Genomic DNA, 19,540 nt, shown 5'->3' with positions numbered 1-19,540 from the left:
AATATTTCATACAGAAAGTAGCATGTTCAATAGCAAAACAAAATTAGTAAGCACGCGCCCTCTCCTTCGCGCGCCGAAAGACTGATATTGTTCAGGTGCTCTCTTCACCAAATCTCTAAATTCTTGCTCGTTTTTCAAAAAACAAGCCTGAAACCTTGATTAAAGACTGTTGACATCTAGTGGAAGCCATAGGAATTGTAATCTGGGAGACGGAATTACATAGGGCCCATAGCTTTCCATTGTAAGTGCCTGGGACCTCAAACCAAGAGTCTTGGTTATTCTTCAGATTTTAATTTGCCATATCAATTCTGTTATAGTCTAAGATATTATTTTAACAGTTTTAGGAACTTCAAAGTGTTTTCTATCCAATGCTACCAATTATATGTATTTTCTGGCTTCTGGGCCTGAGTAACAGGCAGTTTACTTTGGGCATGTCAGTCAGGTGGAAATTCAGGAAACTAAACCCTATCCCTAAGAAGTTCTTCCTGACTGATGTCTTGAGATGTTGCTTCAATATATCCACATAATTTTCCTTCCTCGTGATGCCATCTATTTTGTGAAGTGCACCAGTCCCTCCTGCAGCAGACCAGAGGACATTTCTCCAGAAAGTACGATCTTTGTCCCCATGTGCAGTTGCAAACTGTAGTCTGGCTTTTTTATGGCGGTTTTGGAGCAGTGGCTTCTTCCTTGCTGAGCGGTCTTTCAGGTTATGTTGATATAGGACTCATTTTACTGTGGATATAGATACTTTTGTACCTGTTTCCTCCAGCATCTTCACAAGGTCCTTTGCTGTTGTTCTGGGATTGATTTGCACTTTTCGCACCAAAATACGTTCATCTCTAGGAGACAGAACGCGTCTCCTTCCTGAGCGGTATGACGGCTGCGTGGTCCCATGGTGTTAATGCTTGCGTACTATTTTTTGTACAGATGAACGTGGTACCTTCAGGTTTGGAAATTGCTCCCAAGGATGAACCAGACTTTTTGAGGTCTACAATTGTTTTCTGAGGTCGTGGCTGATTTCTTTTGATTTTCCCATGATGTCAAGCAAAGAGGCATTGCGATTGAAGGTAGGCCTTGAAATACATCCACAGGTACACCTCAAATTTACTCAGATTATGTCAATTAGCCTATCAGAAGCTTCTAAAGCCATGACATCATTTTCTGGAATTTTCCAAGCTGTTTAAAGGCACAGCCAACTTAGTATATGTAAACTTCTGACCCACTGGAATTGTGATACAGTGAATTATAAGTGAAATAATCTGTCGGTCAACAATTGTTGGAAAAATTACTTGTGTCATGCACAAAGTAGATGTCCTAACCGACTTGCCAAACTATAGTTTGTTAACATGAAATTTGTGGAGTGGTTGAAAAACAAGTTTTAATATACTCCAACCTAAGTGTATGTAAACTTCCGACTTCAACTACTGTACCTGTGTTCCCCATGTACTTTTTGTATTGATTTGTTGTTAATAATTTTTTTGTAAATATGCACCAAAAAATGTGCTAAAACAATGAATAAAATAAAAAGCCGGGACAAGTTTTCAGAGGCATCGAATGAATTTTTGTAAGAAAATACCACAACCATGACTGTGTCCCGATGCGGGTTTTCATGTACCACATTTTTTACCCCCTGCCCCTTTCAGATATAAAAAACAGAAGGCACTGTATAAGGCAGACAGTATGGTAAAGAAATGTGGGTTTTGATATAAAAGGGATTTTAGTTAGCTATGGTCTGAAAAAACATCAAGGTTGGTTAAATCTTTCAGAGTTCATCTTGACGTGTACTTGGATTCAGTCTTTTGGCATTTCTCCTTACTAGATCATTTCTAGATCATTGTTTTGGATCACCTTTGAAAGCATACTGTGCTACCACTTGCATTGTATTCATACCATACTACAGTATGTGTATTTATGCAGCCAGACAGTCATTCTCCCACTAGTCTGGCTCCCTCACTGAGTCCTGAACAAACAAGGCTGTAATAGGTGTGTTTAAGTAGGTGTGTTTGTTAAGGTAAGTCCTCGTAGGGAATTGATTAGTAAACAACAACTGTGTTGCCTGGAGACAGACTGCCTGGATGTTATTCCCAGAACCATGGCAGATTGCTCATTATGCCATCTGTCCCTTAGCTGGCCCCTTGCCACAGAGCTCACCTCAACAACACACACCTGAACACACAACCATAATACCGCTCCTCCAAAATTCTCATGTCTGCTCTGTTGCCATGGGAAACCAACTGAAGTACCGTGAGATGTTAGCGTCATGTTGTTGTTGTTTTTGTGTAGTATACACAAGGAGCCAGGCCTTACTCTCCAGAGTCCTCCCTCTTGTCCACACACGGGGGCAGCACTGCACTCCCTCTCCCTCCACTGGCCACCACTCTCCTGTGAACGTACTGAAACCCTTCCTGATTGGGCGACTCCAGCTGATTACCCAGAATTCTGTGAAGGAAAGACAGAAACAATATAAGAAAGTATTGGAAAGAGACACAGAGGGAGAGCCAATTCAATTAAACACTTTCACATGAAGGACTTTGTTTGCATCCCAACTGGCACCCTATTCCCTATGTAGTGCACTACACTTGACAAGGGCCCATAGGGTAAAGAAGTGTAGTATAGGTAGGCATTTGGGACATGGCCATGCTGTTGGTGTACCTGAGGTGTGGGGAGTGTCCGTTCCACTCCTGACACTCCTCCTGCAGTCCCAGGGAGCTGCTGTTCACCCTCCCTTCATACAGCAGCTCGTCCACATCACTGAATAGCTGACGCACACGCTGGGTGTTCACTCTGTCAAACTCCTGAACACACCACAGGAGGCACACACTCACAAGACCTTATTTACTGCAAAGGGCTCTCTGTGTGTGTGTGTGTGTGTGTGTGTGTGTGTGTGTGTGTGTGTGTGTGTGTGTGTGTGTGTGCTCGTACATCGTATCTCCATGAGTAGAGGGAGCTCTGTCCAGTAGAGAGGCCTGTAGCACAGCTCTGAGTCTCAGACCAGCAGGTGAGGCATCTCTCAGGGGTTACTCCTCCACAGGAAGACTGGTACGAAGACAACTCACTGGAGGAATACATTAGCATCAGAGAAGACCTCACCCACACTGGTTGCATCCCAAATGGCACTCTATTCCCTATAGCACAACTTTTGACCAAGGGCTCTGGTCAAAAGTAGTGGCCAAAGGTAGTGCACTATAGAGGGAATAGGGTGCCATTAGAGAAGCAAACCTGGTTTTCCATTAAGAAACAAGTCAATATATAAAATATTACTTCTTGCTATCTGTTAAAACTACTGTTAAAACATTTACTACCCATTTCTATCATTGGAAAATTACAATGTATCACATGATTGATTTGAAGCACAGTACCTTAGCTGACTTGCAATGGCTCCTCCTTGACTGCCTCGGGTGAAGAGGGAAGGGTTTGAGAAAATGCTCCTCTCGCTGACCAGCTTTTTCCTGGAACAAATGCAAAGAAAAGCTGGCAATGTTTAAACGTTTTTGCTTCGTGGGGAAGAATAGTAGGTAGGTAGATGGAAGGCAGATGAGGAAGTTCCATACCTATGTGATTATCTTGCATACATTATTGTGGAAGGACCCCCAGAGGGCAGGCTGGGCTCACGGATAGTAGCCCAACAAGGCATGTGAGACAAGGTAACCAGAGTCAATTAAGCACAGCTGACGGTACTAATGAGATATTCTCTTTCCCCTACAAGAGAGAGGATGGAAACAGCAAGAAGAGGGGAAGATAAACTATCTCTGGAGAATGGCTACAGAGTAGAGAGGTGCTATCCAAGAAGATCCATTAAGACGGTGACGAATATGTGATTGTTGTTATAGTTTGAAGATAATCGTAATGTGATCCTGGGTCATCTAAAGAAGATGTATGTTGTTCCTTTGGAGATTCTCATTGACTGTTTTGGAGTGTTTGTATTGTCAGAAATCCCTCAATAGAGAACTGTGTTGAATCAAGAAAACCTACTCTTGACTCGTTTATTCCACCTTTCCGCTTTAGAGTGACACCAAATGACTTGGTCCGCTCACATTGGTGGAGAATGCGGGCACTAGGTGGACGAGTGACACAAGGATAATGAGTAAATCAAGATTCTTCCAGTAGACACAGAGGAACCATTCAAGAACGATGGACAACACCCTACTACAACAGTTGACTACTACAACACCCTACTACTCTAGGTTTCTTCCTAGGTTTTGGCCTTTCTAGGGAGTTTTTCCTAGCCACCGTGCTTCTACACCTGCATTGCTTGCTGTTTGGGGTTTTAGGCTGGGTTTCTGTACAGCACTTTGTGATATCAGCTGATGTAAGAAGGGCTATATAAATAAATTTGATTTGATCACGGCACAGCAGACAACCATAGAACTCCTGCAACGACAGCTGAGTGGGCGAGAAGAACCTAGAGTGAAGCCTAGAGCGGCTGCTCACGCCATCTTACCTCGTCTCTCCAAGGAGGATGATATCGAGGCCTTCCTCATGACCTTCGAAAGGACGGCCACCTTGGAAGAGTGGCCGCCCACAGAATGGGCGAGCGCATTAGCCCCTCTTTTGACCGGGGTGGCCCAGGAAGCCTATTTTGACCTGGATTCCCGCGAAGCTGCGGACTATTGGTGACTAAAATCCGAGATCCTGTCCTGGTACCAGCTGACTGCCAGAGATAGAGCTGTAAAGTTCCATCAGTGGACCTATATGGCTGACCAACCCGTCCGTGCCCAGATCTTCGCTTTAATACGACTGATGAAACAGTGGATGGAACCCGGAAAGGGAGTAGGACATGTAATACAGACCCTCGTTGTGGACAAGATATTGAGGGAATTACCCAGTGACTTAAAAAGGGTTTTGGGTCAAACCAACCCGTTGTCAGCCGACAACATAGCCCAGGCGGTGGAAACATACCGATCTACAGGGGAGTTGTTAAAAGGGGACAAGAAGGAACGGAAGGATTCTGCAAATCCCGTGCCACGACTCGCCCCGGCACGTCCGCCACCGAAACCTCCGGAGGTGGGAGAAGTCATCCCCCACACAGCAGGGTCGGTGTTATAAATGTCAGTCTCCAGACCATTATGCCTCACAATGTCCTAGCAAGGACGAGTCCATGGTCACGGAGTCATCGCTGCCCATCCCCATGCATCCCGGTTCGAGAGGGCATGATCAACACTGTTGGTTAACAGAAATAGCCCCAGCCCCAGAGATTCCGGTTCGAGTAGAAGGACAAGATGTGGTAGCCATTCTCGACTCGGGAAGTATGGTTACGTTAGTAGAGGAGCGGATGGTGACCTCAGCAACACTGCTACCAGACAAAGTAGCCGTGTCCTGTATCCATGGAGACACCGACTATTACCCCACCGTGAATCTGTCTATTCTCACTCCGAAAGGAAGATGTACAGTCAGGGCAGGGAAAGTACCCCAGCTGAAGGTGCCATTATTGATCGGGAGAGACTGTCCTCTATATAAAGAGCTGCAGCAGATGACGTTAAGCATGGGAAGAAGGACAGGAAAGAAGAAAAAAACAAAATCCAAGCCCGAGGTAGTAGTCCTACAAGGAGACGTAGCCTTGTCCTTGTCCTCTGGAGCAGAGGAAGAAATAGAGACCCAACGTTTACGACAGATATTCCAGGAAACCACCGATGAAGACACCTGCGAAGGGTTATACACGACGCAGGAAGGAAGGAGCAACCAGGCGCTAAGGGATATATTTGAAGCCCCATCCGAGGAGGGAACCTGGAAGGGATTCTCCTCGGTCACCCCTGGAGGGGATGGGGAACAACCTCCACACCCCTCTACCGAGGTCAACCTGCCCCAGGAATTAAAGGGACAGTTCGGCACCTCGCAGCATAGAGACCCAGACCTAAGGGAGGCCATGAGGAAGGTGAAGGTGATCGACGGGAGGAACTTCGACGGATCAGGTGAGCCCCCTCTTCCTTACTATGCAATCAGGCGGGGTCTCTTATATTGGGTCGTGCAACGAAGGGGGGAAATCCAGGAATTACTAATGGTGCCTTGACCATACAGGGATACAGTCCTACAGTTAGCCCATTCCCACGTCCTAGGAGTACACCTGGCACGGGACAAGACTATCGACAGAATCATGCAGAGATTCTATTGGCCCCGTGTCACCCGGGATGTGGCCAGGTATTGTAGGACGTGTGATCAATGTCAGCGTACAGCTCCACGGCCACACCTACGTAACCCTTTGATTCCTCTCCCCATCATAGAGACTCCCTTTGAACGCATAGCTATGGACCTCGTGGGACCCCTCCCAAAATCTGCCAGAGGACACGAGTACATCCTAGTGGTCGTAGATTACGCTACCAAGTTCCCAGAGGCCATACCCCTGCGTAACATGTCGTCCAAGGGAATTGTCAAGGAATTGTTCATGATGTTCTCTCGGGTAGGCCTTCCCAAGATGATCCTAACCGATCAGGGAACCCCGTTCATGTCCCGGTTGATGAAGGACTTGTGTCGGTTATATCAGGTTCAACAGATACGTACAAGCATATTCCACCCTCAAACAGACGGGTTGTGCGAACACTTGAACAAAACGATTAAAAGCATGTTGAGAAGAGTGGTGTCCAGAGATGGGAAAAACTGGGACATGCTTCTCCCACACTTAATGTTTGCCCTGCGAGAAGTACCCCAGGCGTCCACTGGATACTCCCCGTTTGAATTGCTCTACGGCAGACCCTGTCGAGGGATCCTCGACTTAGCCAAGGAGACCTGGGAGACCCAACTATGTCCCTTTCGATCCACAATAGAACATGTTACCCTGATGAGAGACCGCCTGTCGGCAGTGTGACCCATAGTAAAGGAGCATATGGAGAAGGCGCAAAGGACCCAAGGCTGGGCCTACGATAAGTCCGCGACATCCCGTGAGTTCTCCGTAGGAGAGAAAGTGATGGTGCTCGTGCCCACAGCTGAACACCGCTTGCTGGCGCAGTGGAGGGGGCCCTACGAGGTAATGAAAAGGGTCTCACCGGTCAATTACCTCATCAAACAACCCGACAGGAGGAAGAAGGTCCAACTCTATCACATAAACCTGTTGAAGAAGTACCATGGAAGAGAGGAGGAGGTGGCTTTGATGGCCATGGAGGGCCAAGGAAAAGAGGAGGTTCTACCACAGGTGCGCCATGGCCAAACTCTCCTGCCGGAACAGTCGAGACAGCTAGACAAGCTGATTATGAACTTCGGCCGGGTATTCTCTCCATTCCCAGGACAAACAGATGTCTTGTTCCACCATATCCACACTGAACCCGGCAAGAAGGTGCATATCCGTCCTTACAGGATTCCTGAGGCCCGCTGAGTCATCGCCAAGAACGAGGTAAGGGAGATGCTGAGGATGGGTGTGATCGAGCCATCGACGAGTGAGTGGTCCAGTCCCATATTCCTGGTCCCCAAACCCGATGGTAGTATGAGACTCTGCAACAACTTTAGGAGCGTGAATGCAATCTCTACATTCGACACGTATCCCATGCCCCGCGTGGATGAACTCTTGGAGCGTTTAGGAAAGTCAAGTTCATCACCAGCCTTGATTTGACGAAAGGATATTGGCAAGTGCCGGTGGCTCCAGAGGACCGCCCAAAGACTGCCTTTCGCCACACCGGAGGGGCTTTTTCAGTATGTGAGGATGCCCTTCGGGCTGCATGGTGCTGCTGCAACTTTCCAACGCCTCATGGATGCCATTCTACGGCCCCATCAAGAGTACGCAGCGGCGTACATAGACGATGTGGTCATCCACAGCGAGGACTGGGATAGTCACCTCCTACGACTACGGGCGGTGCTCATGAGTCTGGAAGCCACAGGGTTGACGGCCAATCCAAAAAAATGCTGCCTGGGTCTGTCCGAAGCGGAATACCTGGGGTACACCGTGGGGAATGGGAAAATACGCCCACAGGCAGAGAAGACCAGGGCAATTCGGGACTGGCCTCGACCCCAGACCAAGCGGGACGTTCGGGCCTTCTTAGGGATAACGGGATATTATCGCCGTTTTATCCCTGGATATGCAACCATTGCCAACCCCCCTCACAAACCTCATCAAGAAAAACTTGCCAAACCGGGTAGAGTGGAAAGATGAGGCGGAAGAGGCCTTTCAATTGCTAAAAGAGGGCCTGTGTTCTGATCCCGTCCTACAGGCTCCTGACTTCTCACAAGAGTTCATTGTACAGGTAGACGCCTCGGATACGGGGCTCGGGGCCGTACTAGCTCAGGGTGAAGGCGAAGCAGAGAGGCCGATTCTCTTTTATAAGTAGAAAGCTCAGCGATCGGGAACAGAGATATGCTACCGTAGAGAAAGAGGCCCTAGCCATTAAGTGGGCCCTCGATTATCTCGGGTACTACCTACTGGGTCGGAGGTTTGCATTAGTTACGGACCATGCGCCCCTCACGTGGATGGCTGGTAAGAGAAACAATAACAACCGAATAGCCAGATGGTTTCTTGCTTTACAACCGTTCTCTTTCCATGTCATCCACAGGGCCGGATCGAGGAACTGGAATGCAGACGCGCTGTCCCGACGCGACCAAGACGGTGCGTCTGGCGCCCGACCGTCCGGTCCTGAGGGGGGAGGTATGTGGAAGGACCCCCAGAGGGCAGGCTGGGCTCACGGATAGTAGCCCAACAAGGCATGTGAGACAAGGTAACCCGAGTCAATTAAGCACAGCTGACGGTACTAATGAGATATTCTCTTTCCCCTACAAGAGAGAGGATGGAAACAGCAAGAAGAGGGGAAGATAAACTATCTCTGGAGAATGGCTACAGAGTAGAGAGGTGCTATCCAAGAAGATCCATTAAGACGGTGACGAATATGTGATTGTTGTTATAGTTTGAAGATAATCGTAATGTGATCCTGGGTCATCTAAAGAAGAAGATGTATGTTGTTCCTTTGGAGATTCTCATTGACTGTTTTGGAGTGTTTGTATTGTCAGAAATCCCTCAATAGAGAACTGTGTTGAATCAAGAAAACCTACTCTTGACTCGTTTATTCCACCTTTCCGCTTTAGAGTGACACCAAATGACTTGGTCCGCTCACATTATACATACCACATGCACCACAAAACAGTCAAGTCACACCTGATACGTCACCTCCATGCTTACCTGATGAGTGACAGTGCCAAACAGATGTCCCGTTCAAAAGGACACCAGCAACATTAGCACGCTGATGGTAACAAACCCTCACCCAGCCCGTACAGCAGCACCCCAGCCAGCTTTCTTCCACTGACTGACTGCCCCCCTAATCCTCCTGCTAGTTATGACATTAATAATTCAACCAGAACAAGGCACGGTAATAAATATGCCGACAATTACATGCCTGAATGAGTTAGTCTACTACTTCATCTTTTGTTGTTTGTTTGAAATAAAAATGGATAGACAGAATTAGACTTAAAAACATTTAAATATATATTTGAAATTCATATTCACTTGTCATATTGTTTCAATTTCTTGCATAATATGTCCCTGGATTTCCATTTAAATGTCTCTTGTACACAATAATCTAAGGAGAGAACAGCACAAACTGGTGTATGAGGTAAATGTACACTGTCTGATAATGCCATTTCTTGTCCCTGCTGAGTTTTGGGCTGGGATAATGAACAACGTGTCCGGACACTATTGCAACATACACAGCATGCTACAAATATTACAATTAACTATGTCATAGAGCAATGGAACTGTTAAACCGCTGAAAAGTCATTACAAAATGGAAACTGAAACCAAATCAGTGCTCGACTTGGACTGAAATAGGTGCCGGTACTCATTCTGGGTGCTGGTACTATTTATATTTAGGTGCAGGAGCTACACAATACTTTGAGCTAATATTCTATAAAGAGGAACAGGAGCTCAAGCTGTGGAAAATGTGAGGTGCCAGTTCTCAACTACGGTGAGCTCCTGCCCAAGTCAAGCACGGAAACAAATGTCATTGAAACTAGACGCCATCAGGCGATACAGATGAATGGAGTGGAGATAAATGTCTCAAATGTATTTTTTATAATGAATTAACTATAGCTTCCTTACAAAAAAACACAACTTGACTTACCCTATGACAATGAGTGCCCTGCCCCTGCTGTGTTCCCCTAGCCTACAGTAGTCCGTGTGGAGCGGCTGGACCAGCAGTGGGAGGCTGGAGCCAGGCAGGGCCCCCAGGTTGAGGGGAACACCCTGGGTAACAGCAGCCGCAGGCATCTACTCTCCCTCCCTAGAGGTGCCTGGAGCCAAAGAGCCAGGGGTTGTCCACTGCCTCCTCCTCAGCTGTCTGACCTGGCTGTCCACCCCAGCACTCTGCCCTGCACACCTCAGCCCACACTCACGCATCTCCAGCCAAGGGTTCCTCCTCCCCCGCCTCCTCTCCTGCCTCCTTTCTGGCTGGTACAGTAAAGGTCAGAGCAAACCCCAGGGTGCTGGCCACGCACAAGGTGGCGGTCTTCTCATCTTCCCCCCCCTGCCTCCGACGCCCCCTCTTCAGATCACCAGATGGCTCTGATACCTTCTTACAGTCTGACCATGGTTGAAACTCCCCGCTGACGTCACTCCTCTCTTTCTCTATCCCTCCCCTCCCTCTCCTGTCTATCCCTCTCCTCCCTCCCGTCTATCCCCCTCCTCCTGTCTATCCCTCCCCTTCTTCTCCTGTCTATCCCTCTCCTCCCTCCTGTCTATCCCTCCCCTCCCTCTCCTGTCTATCCTTCTCCTCCCTCCCGTCTATCCCCCTCCTCCCGTCTATCCCTCCCCTCCCTCCCCTCCCTCTCCTGTCTATCCCTCTCCTCCCTCCTGTCTATCCCCCTCCTCCCGTCTATCCCTCCCCTCCCTCCCCTGTCTATCCCTCTCCTCCCTCCCCTGTCTATCCCTCTCCTCCCTCCTGTCTATCCCTCCCCTGTCTATCCCTCTCCTCCCTCCTGTCTATCCCCCTCTCCCGTCTATCCCTCCCCTCCCTCCCCTCCCTCTCCTGTCTATCCCTCCCCTCCTCCTGTCTATCCCTCTCCTCCCTCCCGTCTATCCCCCTCCTCCCTCCCGTCTATCCCTCCCATCTATCCCTCCCCCTCCTATCCCTCCTCCCGTCTATCCCTCCCCTCCCCCGTCTATCCCTCCCCTCCCCACGTCTATCCCTCCCCCTCCCGCCTATCCCCTCCCTCCCATCTATCCCTCCCCTCCCGTCTATCCCTCCCCCTCCCATCTATCCCTCTCCTCCAGTCTATCCCTCCCCCTCCCATCTATCCCTCCCCCTCCCATCTATCCCTCCCCCTCCCATCTATCCCTCCCCTCCCATCTATCCCTCCCTCCCATCTATCCCTCTCCTCCAGTCTATCCCTCCCCCTCCCATCTATCCCTCTCCTGCAGTCTATCCCTCCCCCTCCCATCTATCCCTCCCTCCCATCTATCCCTCTCCTGCAGTCTATCCCTCCCCCTCCCATCTATCCCTCCCCTCCCGCCTATCCCCTCCCTCCCATCTATCCCTCTCCTCCAGTCTATCCCTCCCCCTCCCGTCTATCCTTCCCCTACCGCCTATCCCCTCCCTCCCGTCTATCCCTCCCCTCCCGTCTATCCCTCCCCTCCCGTCTATCCCTTCCCCTCCCGTCTATCCCTCTCCTCCCGTCTATCTCTCTCCTCCCTCCCCTCCTGTTTATCCCCCCTTCTCTCCCATCTATCCTCCCCCCTTCTTCCGTTCTCTCCCCCTTCCTGCTCTGTCTCTTCTATGTCTATTGGTCTGCTGGGGATAGGCAGCTCAGTGATTCATTAGTTGCATGCGCGTTCACAGACACACACACACACACTTACGAGTACACTGTATCACTGCTGTGTCTCCTGTCTGGCATCCAGGGACTGTCTTCATCTCTCTTCCTGCCCTTTCCTGTTCTGTTTCCACTCATCTCTCTCATTCTTTCTTCCTGAATCATTCTCCATCCCATAGCAACAAATGCTATCCATACATATTTCTCTCCATTTCCTTGGCTCCCACAGCAACAGTTGAGCCCCAGTGAGTGGAAGACCGGTCGGTCCCACCTGTGGTTCAGTAGAGCGTCATGTGGAAAAACCACACCTTGCTATCTTTGTCATTCTCTCCCCCTGGGCAGAGAGTCTTGCATCACAATGAAACTACTGTCCTCATCATTTTTCTATAGCTCATTCATTAAAATAATAAATGCACAGAGTAAAAGATGCATGTGGGGGAAATGCTTCATTTCCGCAAAAGGAATCAAACTTAACTTGAATGTGAGGGGGATCCTGTATACTTCCTGTAAACACCACACACTACCACCCCCTAGTAAACAAGAACAAAAACCCTCCCATGTGGTATGGATGGCAAAGGAAAACTAATTAGCGAGAGAGTGATGCAGGCGGCTTAACGGTTGGTGGAGGTCAAAGAGGAGGGTGGACGTCCCAGACAGACAGCTCACATTTCCCTCACAGAGCAAATGCCAAACCACCCGAACACCACCCAGCCAACACATGCTCATCAAACTTTCAGCAACAGCACGGGTACAGAAAGGCCCAGCTAATTGAAATGGAGTCGTTTTCTCCCAGGCCTTTGTGCGAGGCAACAATAGTACAGTGATTTCATAGGGCTTGAGCAACCATCCCTGTGAGATCTCTGCTGCTCCATATCTGCTTTTCTGTAAATTGAGTGACCACCAAGGTTATTATAGTAAATGAAAACGAAAAGTAAATCATGAAGAAACTATTTAGTAAACTGAAATAAAATGATTAACAAACCTGTTTGAAAAACAAACTATACTGAAACTATTATCTTTGACTCTAAAACCATTAAAATAAAATAAAAACCAAAATGAAGTATGTTCAGTTTTTTTAGGGGGCAAAAATCAAATGGGGTTTTCAAGGTTTTTTTTCTGATTGGGTTTTCAAACTTCTTAATCTGGCGGGTCACATTGACACTGACTTTATAATTTAAAAGGTAGACTCAGCAAGATGGAGTCGAAATAAACATGTATCTGACCCCCATATCACACACTCACAAACTGAAATTATAATAATATGTTTGTACATTGTACAATCAATTAGTGAGAGAGCGCCTGAAATATTACATTTATTTGTATATATCCACTGTCCACATAAATCCCTACAAATCTGTTCTTGTTTCAGTCATGTCGTTGGTCACGTTCGCATGGTTATACAAAGACTCCCTAATGCTTGACAATAGAGCCTCCCACAGTGCAGGCGACGGCTGCATGGTGCAGCTGGTGAGAAGCAACTGCAGAAACTTGCAGTCAAAACGTCATGACCTTTGACTGCATGATATTTGTAAAGTACATGTAGGTGTAAAGGATGTCACGCTGCTTGCTTAGTGAGTACCACTTCCTCATGATTCGGCTCACACCGAGGCTCGACCCCAGGACCTCTGCCTTGCTAGCACTAGTGACCGGCCTTCTGAAGTGTGTTACCAGTCTGCGCCGGGCTAAAAGCTAGCAATTCTCTGGCAGGGACACTTCAGGCTGTGGAGTACGTTTTACACATCCCCATGTGCTACGTAGTCCTCAGCCTGACAATTGTTATCCCCAGAATGCAACACTTCTTGAAAAGCGGTGACCGACGATGGTCATCGACTTGACAAAAAGGATCCGCTCGAAAGCGGCCATTGAGATGAGCACGATGCAAGGCTTTCATCTCACACAGTCAGAAAGAATACCTGGGATATGTGCATATACCAGTGGAGGCTGCTGAGTGGAGAACGGCTCATAATAAGTGTCTGGAATGGAGTAAATGGAATGGTATCAAAAACATGGTCTTCATATGTTTGATACCATTCCATTACACTGCATTCCAGCCATTATTATGAGCCGTCCTCCCCTCAGCAGCCTCCACTGCACAGCACACTGTTACAAATTAGTAGCTACAGGACCAAAACAGCTGAGAAGTTTAGCCTCGCGCTTCAGCGCTCCTGGTTTTTCAGGAAACGTATCCACTACTACTAGTTTACTTGGTGCATCTACATCTCGTGTCATTTCTCTGAGCCTACCTTTAAAGATAACGTAACCTATGACCTGACCCATCACCTTATGCATTACTGTCCAGGTAGCTTGGCGGTTAGAAGCGGTGAGCCATTAACCGAAAGGTTGCCGATTTGAATCCCTGAGCCGGCAAGGTGGAAAAATCTGCCGTTCTGCCGTTGAGCAAGGCAACTAACCCCCTGCAACAACATACTGCTTTCCAATCGACGTCGATTAAGGCAGCGGAAGACACATTTCGGTTGAATGCATTCAGTTGTGCAACTGACTAGATATCCTTCCCTTCACAGTGGCAAAACGTGACATCACAAAAACTATACAACACATAAATGGCTCCTAGCCTCTCACCCATAGGTTACTTTCTGTTAATGTGCATCATGTGATTTTAACCAATTATGAGTAGGCATTGCCTAATAATTTCCTTCTAATTGTCTACTAATTGGTTGTTGATGTCATTGGAAACACTTATCTTCCTCTGTTTTTGACTGGGGTGTTGCTGGAAATGATGAATATGAACATTTTTGAAATTTCCCTTTAAAAGTTCAGAACCCTCATTCTTTATTCTTTTCACCAGAGGTCACTAAAATACCATTTATCAAATTGCTGGAGCGTCACGTTGCCTAACCCCTATGCATTACGTTACCACACAAAATATAGCAGACATTCTACTGCCGTGATTTCCTTTAAATCCATTTCATGCAATGGTTACAACTGAGAGATTATTTAACAACAATTATAAACTGGATGGTTCGAGCCCTGAATGCTGATTGGCTGACAGCAGTGGTATATCAAACCGTATACCACAGGTATGACAAAACATTTAGTTTTACTGCTCTAATTAGGTTGGTAACCCGTTTATAATACGTAGCAATATGGCACCTCTGGTGTTTGTGTATATGGCCAATATACAACGGCTAAGGGCTGTATCCAGGCACTTCGCGTTGCGTCGTGCATAATAATAATAATAATATCCCTTAGCAAGGTATATTGGCCTTATACCACACACCCTCGGGCCTTATTGCTTAAAAATATAGCCCCACATTAACGTTCTTTTCAAATCAAATTAAGTGAATACAATAGCAGTCCCTCATCTCATTATCTGAGACAGAAAGCTACTCTGGGGGTATTTAAGCCGTAACTATGCCTTAATCATGCTATCAGGGTAGATGGAGCAATTAGATATAGCTGTGGCAAAGGAAAGACTACACCTTGATTCTCTGACATTTGCCCTGTATTAATTAGTCATATCAAGATGCCATTGAGGGAGAAAATAAATTAAATATTGAGAGCTGTAGTTTTAGACTTGGTCAGTGGCTTACTAATGAACCATGGTCAACTCTCCCTTATTTTTTCTTTGTCCAAAGGAATAAAACAAATCTGTAGAATTTAAAGAGTGCTTCTGCTTCTATTCCGATATGTGTAAAACAACTCAAACCTGAATAGATGGAGCAGACCAGATGATGAGGAAATGAATAAAGGGGTCAGAAGACATCTGCAACGTATACGTTTTTTTCATTAACCTCCATAGGCGGCAGTGCTTGACTTAGAACGGAACGTGTCTGGCGAACGTGAAGAAGTTCCATCAACTTTACATTAAACAACAAATACTTACACAGTGGAAGATGCGTATCACAACATTTTAAATAATTCCACAAATTAAAAGCATTTCCAACTTTTGGTTGTGATAAATCAGAAAAAAAATGCTTAAAATGATGCATTTAGGGAATCTTACTTTGAACTGTCATCCTTCTGTTGCATCGGTTGCAGTCTGCTTGTGCTCGGCCTCTTCCATTGATACTGATCTCTGTCAAGCAGCAACCATTTCTCGGAGTTAAGATACATTATTTCTAACAAAGACTCCATGGGCTATGGAGCCTGCAGATCCTTTATCTGCGTTGTCTGTGCCTGGACCGTCATGAAAAAAGCCTAAACTCGTCCTAGTCCCTACTTTCAACTGATCCCAGATCGGCTCGGTTTCGGAGACGTAAACTATGAATGGGAATGCGACAGCAGCCTAGCATCCTAAATGAACCGAGCCTGGCAGCACGTGTGCCAGCTGCAGGTGGTTGCTACGCCAAACAAATGTGGGGAATCTGATTGGACCAAGGAACTTCGCTACTGTATCAGGCTTTGATCTAGCCTACTACTTCAAAGACTTTCAATGAATGTATTGCATTCCTGCATTGCATTCAATATGTTAGTTGTAACAAAGGTTATATAGGACCATGTTGGTAGGCGATAAAACAGACGAGTTACAGTGCCTTCGGAAAGTACTCAGACCCCTTGAGTTTTGTTACCTTAGTTTTATTCTAAAATTGATTAAAAATAAATAAATCCTCAGCAATCTACACAAAATACCGCATAATCACAAAGCACAAACAGGTTTTTAGACATTTTTGCAAATGTATTAAAAATAAAAAATGTTAAATAGCTTATTTTTATAAGTATTCAGACACTCGAAATTGAGATGGATCCTGTTTCCATTTATAAATGTTGAGATGTTTCTACAACTTGATTGGAGTCCACCTGTGAAATTCAATTTATTGAACATGATTTGGAAAGGCACACACCTGTCTATATATATATATATATATATATATATATATATATATATATATATATATATATATATATATATATATATATATATATATATATATATATAAAAGGTCCCACAGTTGACAGTGCAGGTCAGAGCAAAAACCAAGACATGAGGTTGAAGGAATTGTCTGTAGAGCTCCGAGACAGGATTGTGTCACGGTACAGATCTGGGGAAGGGTACCAAAAAATGTATGCAGCATTGAAGGTCCCCAAGAACACAATGGCCACCAACATTCTTAAATGGAAGAAGTTTGGAACCACCAAGACTCTTCCTAGAACTGGCCACCCGGCCAAACTGAGCAATCGGGGGAGAAGGGCCTTGGTTAGGGAGGTGACCTAACGAACCCGATGGTCACTCTGACAGAGCTCCAGAGTTCCTCTGTGGAGTTGGGAGAACCTTCCAGAAGGACAACCATCTCTGCAGCACTCCACCAATCAGGCCTTTATGGTAGAGTGGCCAGACGGAAGCCACTCCTCAGTAAAAGGCATATGACAGCCCGCTTGGAGTTTGCCAAATGACACAGACTCTCAGATCATGAGAAACAAGATTCTCTGGTCTGATGAAACCAAGATTGAACTATTTGGCCTGAATACCAAGCGTCACGTCTGGAGAAAACCTGGCACCATCCCTATGGTGAAGCATGGTGGTGGCAGCATCATACTGTGGGGATGTCTTTCAGCGGCAGGGACTGGAAGACTAGTCAGGATGGAGGCAAAGAATGAACGGAGCAAAGTACAGAGAGATTCTTAATGAAAACCTGCTCCAGAGCGCTCAGGACCTCAGACTGGACCGAAGGTTGACCTTCCAACAGGACAACAACCCTGAGCACACAGCCAAGACAACACAGGAGTGGCTTCAGGACAAGTCTCTGAATGTCCTGAGTGGCCCAGCCAGCGCCTGGACTTGAACCCGATAAAACATCTCTAGAGACATGAAAATAGCTGTGCAGCAATGCTCCCCATCCAGCCTGACAGAGCTTGAGAGGATCTGCAGAGAACAATGGGAGAAACTCCTCAAATACAGGTGTGCCAAGCTTGTAGTGTCATACCTAAGAAGACTCGAGGCTGTAATCGCTGCCAAAGGTGCTTCAACAAGTTACTGAGTAAAGGGTCTGAATACTTATGTAAATGCCATATTTCAGCTTTATTTTTAATACATTTGCAAAATGTTATAAACCTGTTTTTGTTTTGTCTTTATGGGGTATTGTGTGTAGATTAGACAAAAGCAATTTAATCCGTTTTAGAATAGGGCTGTAACCTAACAAAATGTGGAAATAGTCAAGGGGTCTGAATACTTTCCGAAGGCACTGTATGTATTATACCTTTTAGGGTAGGCCTATGTATAGTCTGAATTATATCATTTTATTTTTTATTTTAGCCAATGTGGAAGAATATAAGGCAGACCCGAAACCAAACAACCTCTGCATTTGCTGCTGATGGTTCAAACAGTAGCCTACCTAAAATGATATGCAGCCCTCTGACCACCAGGGCGAGCTATAGAGCTTTTTGTGTTTGCAAACATTGCAGCAAGTTGGTGGCAGAACAAGGTGGGGTTCTTCTGGAATCCCAGCAAAAAAAAGCCTCTATTTACATGTTGCTTATGAGTGCATTTCACGCTACTTTTGGATTATAATCGGATTTTAAGGCTCTTGTGAATGTCCTGCTTAATATAATGTTTGTGTCATCGTCGCAAATATACTTAAAAAACACTTCAACCAGTAAAATGTCTCTTTGGCTAGCTTTTGCTACAGCCTATGTCAATGAGCGTTAGCATTCTAGCTAACAACTGTTGCATCCAAAATAGTTATTTTGCTAAGATCACAAACAAATATAATCTTAGCGACTGTTCAAGCAAGAATCAAAACATCATTGTAAGCGTATGAGGCCCCCCCCCCCCAAAAAAGTAATTTTGTTTAGAAGTAATAAAAAATACAATCTAGGCTCTTGAATGGGTGCAGATGGCCAGACCATCATACTACCACCATGCCTGATAGTTGGTCTGAGGTTCTTACTCTGGAATGCTGTGTTTGGATTTGCCAGACATAATTGGACCCATCTCGTCCAAAAAGTTGACTCAAGATTGCCAAAAAGCTGGATGATCATCAAGACTCTTGGAAGAATGTTCTATGGACGGATAGAAGTATAACTATTTGGACGACTTGGGTACCATTATGCCTGGCAAAAACCAAACACTGCATTCCGCGGTAAGAACCTTATACCAATGGTCAAGCATGGTGGTGGTATTGTGATGGTTTGGTGATGCTTTACTGCTTCAGGACCTGGATGACTTGCCTTAATAGAAGGAACTATGAATTATGCTCGGTATCAGAGAATTCTATAGGTAAATGTCAGGCCATACATCTGTGAGCTGAAGCGCAGCTGGGTCATGCAGCAAGACAATGATCCGAAACACACAATCAAGTCTACATGAAAATGTCTAAAAAGCAACACATTTGAAGTTTTGGAACGGCCTAGTCAAAGTCCAGACCTAATCCCAATTGAGATGTGGCAAGACATGAAACGAGCAGTTAATGCTTGAAAACCCACAAATGTCGCTGAGTTAAAGCAGTTCTGCGTGGAAGAGTGGGACAAAATTCCTCCACAGTGATGTGAGAGACTGATCAACAACTACAGAAAGTGTTTGGTTGTGGTCATTGCAGCTAAAGGTGGTACAACCAGTTATTGAGTGTAATGGGGCAATTACCTTTTCACACAGGGGCATTGGGTGTTGCATAACTTTGATTATGAAATACATTGAATAAGTAGGTCATTGTTGTGTTATTTGTTAACTCACGTTCCCTTTATCTAATATTAGGTTTTGGTTGAAGATCTGATAACATTCAGTATAAAAAATGTGCAAAAGTAGAGAACATTAAAAAGGAGGCAAATACTTTCTCACAGCACTATATCCTTGACTCAGGTAGGATCCCCTAGAGGGAGGTGCAGCAGTGGGAGAGAGACCCCCTCCCCCTCCCTGGTCCTTCAGAGTGCC

The 19,540-nt window shown here is 46.1% G+C and overlaps 1 protein-coding gene across 4 annotated transcripts in view; it reads right to left on the bottom strand.

Annotated features, from left to right (window-relative positions):
• Positions 1–15,969, bottom strand: part of fam149a (family with sequence similarity 149 member A) — a 29,739-nt gene extending 13,770 nt beyond the window's left edge. For 3 of the 4 annotated variants that reach the window (XR_001330213.2, XM_014212810.2, XM_045724089.1), the window contains exons 1-5: positions 10,029–10,454; positions 3,360–3,449; positions 2,923–3,055; positions 2,653–2,795; positions 2,308–2,439 (exon numbers count right to left, since the gene is read on the bottom strand). Coding sequence is in view for 3 of the 4 variants with exons in the window: in XM_014212810.2 (XP_014068285.2) it covers positions 2,308–2,439; positions 2,653–2,795; positions 2,923–3,055; positions 3,360–3,449; positions 10,029–10,174 (644 nt within the window). In the remaining variant the exon portion in view is untranslated. Of the gene's footprint in view, positions 1–2,307; positions 2,440–2,652; positions 2,796–2,922; positions 3,056–3,359; positions 3,450–10,028; positions 10,455–15,679 lie in introns of those variants that run through there. The other variant, XM_014212811.2, reaches the window with a different exon arrangement.
• Positions 15,970–19,540: the final 3,571 nt, after the last annotated feature.

Source organism: Salmo salar, chromosome ssa09, assembly GCF_905237065.1.
Source record: "Salmo salar chromosome ssa09, Ssal_v3.1, whole genome shotgun sequence".
Taxonomy (NCBI): domain Eukaryota; kingdom Metazoa; phylum Chordata; class Actinopteri; order Salmoniformes; family Salmonidae; genus Salmo; species Salmo salar.
Note: the sequence above shows the minus strand (reverse complement) of the source record. Positions and strands in the feature narration are given on the sequence as shown.